Here is a 13,382-nt window from a genome sequence, read left to right on the forward strand (position 1 = left end):
AGAAACACACCTATTTGCAAAATGCAGGTGATTACATTTGCTTTAGTGTTCCATCTGCTGGGACCATTTACTCCTTGCCTGGAGGGCAGAATTCCATCCTTTCTTAGAAGCCTAATTTTTACCACCCCCCACCACACCATAAATTCAGCCAACAGTGCACATTTAGAACTGTGGTATTATCGATTTCGCTTTCACATTTCCCTAACCACAAAATTAATGCCATCAGGTTGTACTGAGTGTGTAGGCATTGATGAACATTGGATTTGGGATTTATCTTAGCCCTCCTGGCTTTCTTGTATCCACCTTGGGCCCCACTTCTTATTTTCAAGTCAGTTGCTATTTGCTTTTCTGTCTAAATTAATTTAACCGTGATTGGAGTATTGTTAAGGCTTATCGTTTCTTTCTAATTCATTTCAGATATTACTTAATAACTTAAACTGTGATTTATGTTTTTGTTCATTTCTTCTATTTTTTTTTGAATTCATAAGCCTAAGGGACCTTGAGATTAGAATAATCTAATCTGTGTCCTTTTGCCAGATGAGTGAGTCCATTTCTGATAGAAAAACCATTTTTGTGTGTATAGGATCTATGGTGTTTTTTATACCTAGAGAGAAAAGTAGATAATAATTAGATAATCCTCAATAATCATCATTCACTTGGAAGGTATAAATTGAAAGGCAAATGATGTTTTATAACTTAGACCATGAGTAGTCTATAAAAGCATTAACAATTTTTAGAAGAGACTTCTTTCTGTTGACCAACGCTCATCAAGAGACTCCTAGATATAGGCCGGGTCTGGTGGCTCACACCAGTAATCTCAGCACTTTGGGAGGCTGAGGCGGGCGGATCACTTGAGGTCAAGAGTTTGAGACCAGCCTGGCCAACATGGTGAAACCTCATCTCTACTAAAAATACAAAAATTAGCCAGGCATGGTGGCACGCGCCTTTAATCCCAGCTACTTGGGAGGCTGAGGCACAAGAATCGCTTGAACCCAGGAGGTGGAGGTTGCAGTGAGCTGAGATCACGCCACTGCACTCCAGCCTGGGCAATGGAGCGAGACTCTGTCTCAAAAAAATAAAATAAAATAAAGAAACTCCTAGATATAAAGGCAGGTTTAAGGGGGTAAGAGCAGTTCAGAGATGGAGCAAGTCCTGCTGTGGACTGTCTTTGAGATGGGATGCGTTGTGCACAAAGAATTATAATCCTAGGCAAAGTGTGCTATTTGCCATGGTATCCCTATCAGAGGTGGGAAGCTAGTTCCCCTGAAACCATCTAGCATGGCTTCAGAGCACTGAATCTTGTGGCTTCTTGTTCTCTGCGGACCTTTCATTACATGCTCCCTCCCTCACACTTGGTCTGTTTAGGGCAGCGCCGGAGAGAGTTTCAGGCTGAAGCTTGTGCAGTTGCGTGGCAAAGGCCATGGCCCGCAGGGCGAAGGTCAGCCTGCATGTCTGTACAGTAAGTTTCCTCATCCCTGGGTCCCAAGGCTCTAGTTTCTCAGATGGACTTAATACTGAAAAAAGAAAAAAGATGGGTCAGAATTTAAAGAAGATATTTCTGTAGTTCGATTGTGCCCAACAAATTGTTTTCATTTTTCAGTCTACTAGTATTCTCACTTGGTTTGCAAATCCCTATAAGCCCTGCCTATAAATTCCCCTACAGTAAGGGATAGTTGACTACATTTGTGCTAATTATTCAGACAGCCTAAACCAAGACTCCAGTTCACAACTGGATTACAGGGAGGTACCTACAGCGACTCCTCTGCGGAGGTGAGATGCAGACAGGTGCCCCCGGTGCACTGCATTGTAAGTTTTGCGCATCTCTCCCAGGTGAGCCCCAGCGTGGTATGTTTAGCCCCTGCCACAGGTTCACCTCCCTGTCCTCCCCTGACTGAGACCCAGTAACATTCAGATGCACTGATGGACACCCCTGCACCTCTTGCTCGTATATTCCACCCTGACACCCGTGAGTGAGCCCGTGGGTCCTGTCTTCCTGTCTGCCTAGCTGAGACCATTCCCCCGGTGCTGCCTCCCATGTGACCCCCTCTCGGCATGCAGTGACTCCATCTCTTTAGGACCCGTGATTGGAATACACAGTTTTCCTGAACCTCTCCTTTGTCTCTTCTTTTTATTTATTTATTTATTTATTTATTTATTTATTTAATTTTTGAGATGGAGTCTCGCTCTGTTGCCCAGGCTGGAGTGCAGTGGCACGATCTTGGCTCACTGCAAGCTCCACCTCACCGGTTCAAGCAATTCTCCTGTCTCAGCTTCCCGAGTAGTTGGGACTACAGGCACATGCCACCGTGCCCAGCTAATTTTTGTATATATATTTTTTAGTAGAGTTGGGGTTTCACCATATTGGTCAGGCTGGTCTTGAACTACTGACTTCAGGTGATCCACCCACCTCGGCCTCGCAAAGTGCTACGATTACAAGCATGAGCCACCATGCCCAGCCTCCTTTGCCTCTTCTTGTGGCCGTGCCTGATGGACCATCTGACTATCTCATAATATATGTACATATACACACACACACAACACAAACCCCACACCAGGCCAGCTGGGTTCTTTTTTCACAAATCTATGTCAACATGAGTATTGATACCCAGCAAATCCTGGCAGACAGCTGCGTCTTCTATTTACGCTGACTGGAAACAAACTCACATTTTCAGCGAGTGGGACAGGAGGAGCAAGCGCCTAAGAAGTGTTGGGTCTTGGTGGCTGGAAAAATCACATGTCCCAGAATTCTGCCCATTGGGTTGGTCAACATTACTGGGAAAAGCGACTTGAGGGGTCCTCCCTCTGTGAGGAAAAGTGGATGCCCCTTGCCTTAGCGTAAGATGGATGAACTGGCGCTTCTCTCCTGACCCCGCTCTTCCAGCTGAGAACCATCACAAGGGAGGGGCAGTTCTACAGGTGAAGCCTGGGAGGGAAGAATGAGTGAGAGGGTGGGGCCCCAGAGGTAAATCCTAAAGGCTGAGAGTAACTAAGGGGCTTTGGGTAGCCTGAGGGTATTAGATGCTCAGGGCTCTTGGAGCTGGAAAGGGAATAGAGACAGAGCCAGATGAGTGCCCAAAACCACCTTGTCAACTTAGACTTCGGGGGGCTCATCTCGCACCCGCCTCCGAACCCTCTCTTCTGAATTTCAAGGTGGAAGGAAAACTGTCTTTCTGTGACAGCGTCTTCCCCTCTTTGGTTATCTTATTTGACATGGTTATTTGACTCATGTTCCCTTTGGTTATAACATTCATTTGGTCAGTTCAATCTGTTTAAGCTTCTATCCAGAGCCAAACTCTGCTTAGAGTAACAAGGAAACACCCCAAGTGGCCCTCGTGGGGCTGGTGCAAGAACCACCTTCTCCTGGAGACACACCCAAGGAGCTTGGCTTCCCTCGGCCCCCACCCCACTGTTCACCCCAGCTGGGATTTCCCCACTCTCTGCCTCATTTCCTTCTCACTTTGCTGCTAAACTAGCCACAATAAATCAAGAATCTGGAGTCTGCAAAGAAAAGGATCGGGGAATCTCTATGAAAAATTAGCAAAAGGGGTGTTCGGGGACATTTTTTATTGTGCATGGGGACACTCTCAGTAGGGTGTATGATTATTTTGATTCTAATGCTGATAGTCTCACATTACAACTGAAAGCTAATTTTGTAGTTTGAAGTGGTTGATACCACAGATCCATGATACCTGACATGGCTAAGAGCCAAATTTCATCATTGCCCAAAAATGATCAGACTCCTGAATGATCATATGACCATTCAGGAGTCTGAACAGGTATTTATGAGTCCAGACTTCTGTTTCTAAGACTCTATCAAGAGAGAGATTTGGGGAAAGTTTTGGTTTATGATAACGAAATATCAGGCTGAGGATGTACCCCCCAAGTCCCTTCCTTCTTTACAAACCCACAATGGATTAATCATCCACGAGTCTATGTGTCTATTGTAAATAATTTATCTAGTTTTTTATTCTTTGATTTATCTTTTGGGATAAAACTCATTTTTCCCCATGGACAGACGGTTTAGAGACTGGAAAGAACAAAAGAGATAGCTCTTTGAGAATGATTTAGTATAATTTATCAAGATAAGTGTTGCTTTGTGTATACAAATACACCCAGGCAGCGGTAAAAACAGCACAGAAATGAAGGCAACCTTAGAGGCATTTCAAGAAGGTCTAACTATCTTCACTCCATTTTGTTGAGGTCATGACTTGAGTTGTAATCAACATAGAAGGCTGCATGTTGTTACTTTTGTTGGTGATGATTAAATGCAGGCAGAATCACAAAAAAACTATAGAAATGTGAAATACTCACCGGCAAGTGACAGGTTCAGGTCATGCTTGTGTCCTATTAGTCAGTGGCAGACAGAAGGGGAAAGCTTACCTACAGCTGTTACCTGAAGCAGTTGCCAGAGGCTGGGCACCCTGCCTAGCAGCAGCATTGCTTCTGGCAGCAGCACTGCTTCTGGCAGCAGCACTTCTGCTGGCAACAGCCCTTCCCACAGCCGCAGCCACATGAGCCACAGGTGCGGCGGCAGCAGCAGATCACGGGTGTGCTGCAACAGCCCCCACAGCAGCCGCAGCAGCAAGGGCAGCAGCTGGAGCAGCAGCCCACCCGGTAGCACCTGCAGGTGGCGCAGCTGCCACAGCCACCACCACAGCCACCACCGCAGCCACCACCACAGCCACCACCACAGCCACCACCGCAGCCACCACAACTTCCACAACCACAGCAGCCCATGGTGTCAGTAGAGAGGATGCAGATGAAGTGAGGACAGAGGACTCAGGAGAAGTGAGGAGGTCTGATGCCTCCTTCTGCTGGGGGAGGCCCTTATGTACCAACTCTGGAGACAGGAGAGGGAACACACATGACCACTTCCTTGTTGTCATTTGACTTGATGTACGTGGAAGAATCTCTCCATCTCATATTGACTTTCCTTTCAGACATCTTTGTCTTCACTACATTTTCGGTTTTGTTAATTTTTTTCATAAAACTGTATTCCAGTATAAGTTAAAAAGACCTGAAAGTTCTAGGGAAGCATTCTGGGAGCTGAGGTGTGGTGAGGCTGTCCTTAGTAATGACAGCCTTCTCCTTCTTCCTAAGATGCCCTGGGAATATGTGCCATGTGCATAGGTCCATGAGTTGTTAGCGGGGCTTACAAACCCCACACGGCACCAGGCAGTCCCTGCACCGAACAATCTGAGAGCTTCTCAGCAATAGGTACAGTGATATTGAAGGCACAGTCCCTGACTTCAAAGGGCTTGCAATAGTAACACCACAAGCTGGGAGGTGTAAATGGCAACAGATTCAAAGGTCACTGCCAAAGTCAGATGCCATCATCCCATTTATGGACCAGTGAAGGCACTGGGGCTGCTCCCTCCCTCCTCATTTGAAGCATTTCATTGTGATTTGTCTTCTGCACACCAGGTCTTAATGATTATTTCAAAAGCAGAAATCAGTCCTCTTAGGAGTCTGCATTTTGGTGATGTAATTCTTGGTCTGGTTCACTGTAAACTCCACCTCCCGGTTTCAAGCAATTCTCCTGCCTCAGCCTCCCGAGTAGCTGGGATTACAGGCATGTACCACCATGCCTGGCTGATTTTTGTATTTTTAGTAGAGACAGAGTTTCACCATGTTGGCCAGGCTGGTCTCGAACTCCTGAGTTCAAGCAATCCTCCTGCCTCGGCCTCCCAAAGTGCTGCGATTACAGGCATGAGACACTGCGCCTGGCCAGGAATTCATTTTTGTTCTTGATTAGGTGATGTCAATTGATGGCTGAGAGAAACAAGTCTGTGCTAAATAGCCTGGGCTATTTAGAGAGCGCAGGGTGGGAACATCGAGGCACACATGGTCCAGAGGTCAGAGAAGCTTGCTGAGCTGAATGAAGGCCCAGCATGGGGAGGAAAGGAGTTTATGGCTCCAAGGAGAAGCCTGTGGCTGTGGATCATGGTGGAGTGTGAGAGTTTGTGACAAACAAGGAGCCTGTAAAAAAGGCAAGAAAAATATGAGTGCCAGCAGGGTCTTCTCCATGCATGCTGAGGTAGAGGCTTCTGGTGATCAGTCAGCAGTCAGTGTCTCTTTTGCAGACGAGAACATCCTCCAACTCATTTTGTAACAGGCTCACAGCCCAAAGCCTGTTTTCCCAACTTGGTAAAATTTTTCTTCAGAAATTTGAGCAAGAGAAAGTGCTGCCACGTCCCTGTGGCTGATTAGAGTTGTTTATTAATGACCCCAAGCTGTCTCTGTGGTATTTGGACTAAACAGAGCATTTTCAACTTGTCAGGGAGTTGCTTGAACTGGGGTCACGGGGACAGTGGAGCTAGAGATACGTGAATAGGTTTGAAGTTATTAACAAGGCAGAAGCAACAGAATTTGGTGAAAGACTAGAGATGGAACTAAGAGAAAAGAAAGATTCAAAGATAATTTTTAACATGGATTCGTATCTTGATGGATACGGAGCAGTGGAGGAAAAACGCAGTTTTATTTTGGTGGATAGTTGGTGAGCAGGCAGGGAGAATTATGACTTGAGTCTGGAGCATGTGACTTTGGAGGTATCCCTGAAACTCCAAGGGGAGAAGACGGAATGGAGAGTGGCTATTGATGGATTTTGTAGTCCGCAGGAGAGTCTGAGCTGGAGGCACCCCGTGGAGAAACTAACCAGGGAATACGCATGTGGAAATCTACACTGTGGGTGTGAATGTGAGCACTCTGGGAGGGAGGACAGAGTGAGAAGGGAAGGGAGTGTTGCTTTAAGCCTTATCATAGACAATTGTGAGGGGAAACAAAACAGAAAAAAGAGTCATTTACTATAAAGATCGCTTCAGAAATATAGTTGGCAAATGAGCATTTTTGCAAAAATGACGTGTTTTATTTGGATGCTCTTATTTACTCTTTTGCATCTCGGGAGTTTCCATGAAAGCAGGGTGATTTCCTGGAGAGAAGCCATGGCAGAGAGACGGAAAAGCAGCTGGCAGCAACCTTGGGTTCTGGCTTAACCTGAAGTCTCAAGGATTCAAGTGGTTTCTGAGAAAATGAAGATCCTCTCCTACATGTTAGCATCTCTTGGCTTGCTTTTAATCTGGTTTTAACAGAGACAAGTGAAAATTAGCAAATGTTTTAGGTCAAATATAGTCCATAAGGATGTAAACAAGGAATAGTCCCAGATAACCTTATCATGGAAACTGCAGTAGCAACAACAAGGAAGTGACCACTGGTCATGTGTCCTGGGTCACTCCCTCTTCCTTTCCCCAAGATGGTACATAAAGGCCTCCCCCAGCAGAAGGAGGCATCAGACCTCCTCACCTCTCCTGAGTCCTCTCTGCTCACTTCACCTGATTCCTCTCTACTGACACCATGGGTTGCTGTGGTTGCGGAAGTTGTGGTGGCTGTGGTGGCGGCTGTGGTAGTGGCTGTGGTGGCGGCTGTGGTGGTGGCTGTGGTGGTGGCTGTGGCAGCTGCACCACCTGCAGGTGCTACCGGGTGGGCTGCTGCTCCAGCTGCTGCCCCTGCTGCCGTGGCTGCTGTGGGGGCTGCTGTAGCACGCCCGTGATCTGCTGTTGCCGCCGCACCTGCAGCTTGTGTGGCTATGGCTGTGGGAAGGGCTGTTGCCAGCAGAAGTGCTGCTGCCAGAAGCAATGCTGCTGCTAGGCGGGACCCCGGCCTCTGGGCAGGGGCTGCAGGTATCTGTCCCGTAGGTAAGACTCCCATCCTTCCCGTCCTGTCTGGTCTCCCCTCTTCTATGGTCTTGAACTCTGTTGCTGTTTTTCTTTGGTGTTTCATGTCTTTCCGTCTGAAAAGCTTCCAAACTAATAGGAACCATCTCATGGAAAAATATGAGAACAGTGCAGCAGCTGTGAAACTGTCCAGGTCACTGACCTCAGGGAAATGAAATCACAACTCCTCGTGTTTGGTCTGGTGGACATGCTCATGGCTATGCAGCTCCGTCTTAGTTCCACTTTTCCCATCGGCATGCGATGCTTCTTTTGTTTCTTTGCTTTTGTGTTCTTAGTTATCACATAACATTGTCCAAATTTCCTAATAAAATAAACTAAGTGCCCATAGAAATTTCTCTTTTTGCCTTTCTTCCATTTGATCACACTGAATTCTGGTTTGTCTGTTCAGAAACTGGAGAGATATTTTATCTTTTTTATCTTGGAACAAAGCCTTTGAAACACTTGTGCCCTGGCTCATCCCTGTAATCCCATCACTTTGGGAGGCCAAGGCTGGAGAGTCCAGGGGTTCAAGACCAACCTGGGCAACATGGTGAGACCCCCGTCTCTACAAAAAATACAAAAATTAGCCAGGTGTGGTGGTGCGTGCCTGTAGTCTCAGCTACTCGGGAGGCTGGGGCAGGAGGATCACTTGAGCCTAGGAGGTTGAGGCTGCAGTGAGCTGAGATCACGCCACTGCACTCCAGTCTGGGTGACCCAGCAAGACCCTGACACACACACACACACACACACACACACACACATACAAAACAATAACCAAAAAAAAAAAAAATGAAAAAAAGGAGAAACACTTGCTATGGAAGCGATGCAGCAAAGGATCATGTAAGAAGCTGTGGCCGGGCCTCTGGGGACCAGCCCTACTCAGTGACACATCATGTTGCTTCAGAACACACCTGCAGTGTGTCTTCCTCCTTGGAGATCCAGGGTCCCTGTTTTTGTTTTTGTTTTTTTTTTGAGATAGAGTCTCACTCTGTTCCTCAGGCTGGAGTGTAGTGGCGTGATCTCGGCTCACTGCAACCTCTGCCTCCCGGGCTCAAGTGATTATCCTGCCTCAGCCTCCCAAGTAGCTGGGACTATAGGCGTGAGCCACCACGCCCAGCTGATTTTTGTATTTTTAGTACAGACAAGGTTTCGCCATGTTGGCCAGACTGGTCTTGAACTACTGACCTCAAGTGATCTACCAGCCTCAGCCTCCTAAGGTGCTGGGATTATAGGCGTGAGCCACAAGACCCGGCCTGGGGCCCCTGTTTTATTGATGTAAAATGACACAGCCCTTCAGTGACAGACCCACATGCCAAGCTTAGGCGTTCCAATCAAGAACAAATATGGAATTTAATGGTGGGGTAAGCTCAGCTGGGTTTCGATGGGTTTCTTTCACTCGTATGTTTCATATTCTTCTTTCTTCTTCCTCCCTTTCTCCTGTGTGTGAGGTTTTCTTCTTTTCCTTTTTTTCCATACACTGCAACATTTCGTAGAAGACATTTGAAATGTTTTATTTATTTATTTATTTTGAGACAGAGTCTTGCTCTGTCACTCAGGCTGGAGTGCAATGACATGATCTCGGCTCACTGCAACCTCTGCCTCCCAGGGTCAAGCGATTCTCCTGCCTCAGCCTCCTGAGTAGCTGGGATTACAGGCGCCTGCCCCCGTACCTGGCTAATATTTGTTGAAACATTTTAAAACCAAATACATTCCATTGTGGAAAAATTCTCCCAGTGACACCGTCTTTTCTACTACTTTTAGTAAAAGTAAGAAATGAAATCAGGTCCTAATAAAAGAAAGCCCATGGGAAGGGGGTTTTCAAACTTCTTTGAAGGAGGCAGTCTTTTCTTCAATGCTTCAATTTAATGAAGAGCATGTTGCTCTTTCCTTTCCCTTCCTTTTTTCTTGTTGATTATTTTCTCCAGCTTCTACACTTTTTCTGACTGTCGAGATTCTATGGTTCTGTTTGCTGTAGAGACTTTAGGCTAAGGAGATTTGGGATCAAGAGGGTTTCATGTTTTCACATATTGATGTGGCCTCTGTTCAAAACAGGAAAAAGAAAGTTTGTTTTTGTGTTATATACACAGGATAGATATGTGTATATAACATATAAAAATAAAATAACAACATAGCTGAACTCAAAAACAAGACATCTATCTCTGTGGATCACAGACTGAAAATGTAAAATGCAGGGCTGGAGCTGTGGGCTTGCTGGCTTCTCGATCACAGGCATGATGTCCGTAGGATACAAGAGAGGCCAAATACCTCATGAGAGTGGGGCATCAGAGCCAGTCTCACTTTTGAAGATAGGTGTCAGAGTGGGGCCCCCTTCGTCTTGGAAGAAACCTGTGGTCCTTGCTGCCTGGGGCTGTGGATTCTGAACTGCTAACCCCTCATACCAGGTATCCCCAAACACCAGGCCACGGACCAGGACTCACAGCAGGAGGTGAGAAGTGGGCAAGTGAGTGAAGCTTCATCTGTATTTACAGCCGCTCCCCATCGTTCACATTACCACCCAAGCTCCGCTTCCCGTCAGATCAGCAGCCACAGCATTAGCTTCTCCACATGCGAGGGATCTAGGTTGTACATACCTTATGAGAATCCAATGCCTGTTGATCGGTCACTGCCTCTCATCACCCCTGGATGGGACCATCTATTTGCAGGAAAACAAGCTCAGGGCTCCCACTGATTCTACATTATGGTGAGTTGTACAATTATTTCATTATATATTACATTGTAATAATAATAGAAATAAAATGCACAACAAGTGTAATGTGCTTGAATCATCCTGAAACCACCTCCCCACTTCCCATGGAAAAACTGTCTTCCACAAAACCAGTCCCTGAAGCCAAAAAGTTGGGGACCACTGCCTTAGAGAGACTGGAGGATACAGACACAGTCTCACAGTCTTTTTTTTTTTTTTTTTTTTTTTGAGACAGAGTCTCGCTCTGTCACCCAGGCTGGAGTGCAGTGGTGGGACCTCAGCTCACTGCAACCTCCACTTCCCGAGATCAAGCGATTCTCCTGTCTCAGCCTCCTGAGTAGCTGGGATTACAGGTGCCTGCCACCACACCTGGCTAATTTTTTTTTTCATATTTTTAGTAGAGACAGGGTTTCACCATGTTGGACAGGCTGGTCTCAAACTCCTGATCTCTGGTCATCCACCTGCCTCGGCCTCCCAAAGTGTTGGAATTACAAACATGAGCCAACACGCCCAGCCCAGACACAGTCTTTAGACTACAGATCGATCTAAATCCTCGGCAGGCTGGAGAATAATCTATTATTATCCCCATTAGCACTATGGGATGGAGCCTGGGGATGGGACAGGAAAAGACAACTGCAAAACTGCTAGACAGGTAGAGGCAGGCGGTGCTGGGTTGGGATATGTGTGTGATTGGGATGAGGAGAGAAAGTGAGAGCAATGGAAACAAAAACACCTTGCACTGAAAATTTTGACACTGACGGACTTCATCTGCCCCGCATGGCTTCCTGAGCCCAGTGTCTTGATCATGATGAATCTCAGGCTTCTGATGCCACTCACTGCCTACCTGTAAGTAATCAACCTGCTTCATGTCATTCATTGTGTGTGTGGGTGTGAGCCTCCCTGGACTCAGACAAATTGATAATCAGTGCACAGTGAATCTGCTCCCCAAAACTGACACAGCAGGCAGGGTCCAGTCTGACAGAATCATGGCTGATTTGTGAAGCAGGGGGCAAAACCCCCCAGTACCTGGTTGAAGGTGGGGACGTCAGCCTGGGGGCACAAGAGCTGGACGGTACTGCTGGACATGTTATGGGTTATATGTGGGACTCCTGGATGTGAGTGAGCTGGACATGGACTGAGGCTACCAGAAAGGAACTTCGAAACGAAATTGTAGCACACGGCCCCCTGATTGTTGGGCACTGATGCGATCATTCATTCCTGGGGCTGGAGAGCTCAGGAAGAGAATGCTCAGATGGACCCTGAGGCACCTGAGAAGGATGTGGAAAGAGGTACTCAGGTCCTGAGGCATCTGAGCAGGAACCAACCATGCAATGCAGGCTGCCACAGAAGAGGAGACTCTCTAGCTAAAGGACAGGTATGGAGATGGTTCAGAGACACCTTACGCAGCCTGGCTGATGTGTTTGTTTGATAAAAGAACATTGCAGACCCAATGTCTCGGGCTGAATGGTGTGGTTAGATTGAGGCCAAGGTCTCTGGGTCTCCACTGGAGGTCAATGGCGCTATACTCCAGTCCATACAGAAAGGGAAAGAAGGGGAATTCAGACTTTTCTGGGGTTCTTGGATACTGGAATCCATATGGCAATATTTCCAGGTCCCCTTAGGGGAAAAATTAACCTGATGACATTGGGAGGTTTGAGGACAAACATGGTGACCTGTGGTACTTATCTGCTTCCAGGTGGGGCCCTCGGGCCATTTTGGGTGCTGGTGACCATGGTTCCTACCACTTCGTGTATTACAAGCACTAACATAGGCTGCTTGTGGCACAGACCATCACTGTGGCCTAAGGGGGTATGGCCCCCTACAGCTAAGAATTTGAGCTGTAATAATGGAACATATCCACTGCTGCTGGCTACCTAAGCTCCCAAGCCTGATGGGTTATTCAACAAAAGCAGTACTACAAACTAAGTGAAAAAAAGTACATTACTTGTTTAAATCTACATCAGTCAGGGTTCAACCTGAGATACAGAACAAATAGGAGATATAAATTAAGAAATTAATTTTAAAAAGTTGGCTTCCATGGTGATGGAGGCTGGTAAGGTAGTCCAAAATTCACAGGACAGGCCATCAGAATGGGTGGGTTAGGATTCACAGGCACAGGCTGAAGCTCCTGAACACAGACCGAATCTCCCTTTTCAGAGGAACCTCAGCACTGCTGGTAAGGCCTTTCCCCTGACTGAATCAGGTCTACCCAGATTATTGAATCAGGTCCTCTAGGATTGTATTTAAAATCAACTGATTATGGACTTTAATCACATCTGTAAAACACTAGCATGACCGAGGTTAGTGCTCTTAGATGGTCCCACTCTTTTGGTTTCCGTGTTGTTTTGGGGGTGGACTTGAATGTGTTGAAATAGTATTTTGGGTTTCATTTGCTCACTGAGGCTATGTAGATGGTTTGTTTCAATCTGTTCCATTAAATAATTTGATTGTACCCAGTTCACTGGCCAATGGATGTGGTTTTGATGGGGCTCATGATGGCCCAGTCTTTCATGGCACCCAGTTTCATCAATTATCAACTCATGGCCAATCTTGTTTCATCAATGCCCCAACCATTTACCCTTCCCCCCATGGGTTAATTTGAATCCTGTACCATATAATTTAATAATATTTATTAATTTAATATTTAATATTTAATAAATATTTCAGTTTGTATTTTTAAAAATAAGGACCCAGAATGTAGAAATAAAGATTCAGAAAGACTGTATTACAAGGTAAGAAGAGATGCAAATTTAAATATGATCATCATGGCAGGCCTCATTGAAAAGGAGACATTTGAACAAAGACTTAAAGGAAGTGAGTCACAGAGCAAGCCATGTGGATATCTGGGGGAAAGAGCATTCCAGGGAAAGGAAGTTAAAGTCTAAAGATGGTTTCTGAAATATTTAAAGACTCTCAAGGAGCCCAGTGTAGCTGAACTGAGTGAGAGGAAGAATAGTAGAAAATGAGAC

At 46.2% G+C, this 13,382-nt stretch overlaps 2 protein-coding genes and 1 pseudogene across 2 annotated transcripts; 1 reads left to right on the plus strand and 2 right to left on the minus strand.

The window, feature by feature from the left end:
- Positions 1–1,284: 1,284 nt before the first annotated feature.
- The window catches only part of LOC100443350 (thiamine transporter 2-like), a 40,122-nt pseudogene continuing 28,024 nt past the window's right edge, over positions 1,285–13,382 (minus strand).
- LOC129056904 (small cysteine and glycine repeat-containing protein 7) lies at positions 4,426–4,737 on the minus strand. The gene has a single exon (XM_054547010.1). The coding sequence runs from the start codon at positions 4,735–4,737 to the stop codon at positions 4,426–4,428; it is 312 nt and encodes a 103-aa protein (XP_054402985.1).
- Positions 7,351–7,644, plus strand: LOC129056906 (small cysteine and glycine repeat-containing protein 7-like). Its single transcript, XM_054547014.2, has one exon. The coding sequence runs from the start codon at positions 7,351–7,353 to the stop codon at positions 7,642–7,644; it is 294 nt and encodes a 97-aa protein (XP_054402989.1).

This window comes from Pongo abelii, chromosome 11, assembly GCF_028885655.2.
Source record: "Pongo abelii isolate AG06213 chromosome 11, NHGRI_mPonAbe1-v2.0_pri, whole genome shotgun sequence".
NCBI lineage: Eukaryota > Metazoa > Chordata > Mammalia > Primates > Hominidae > Pongo > Pongo abelii.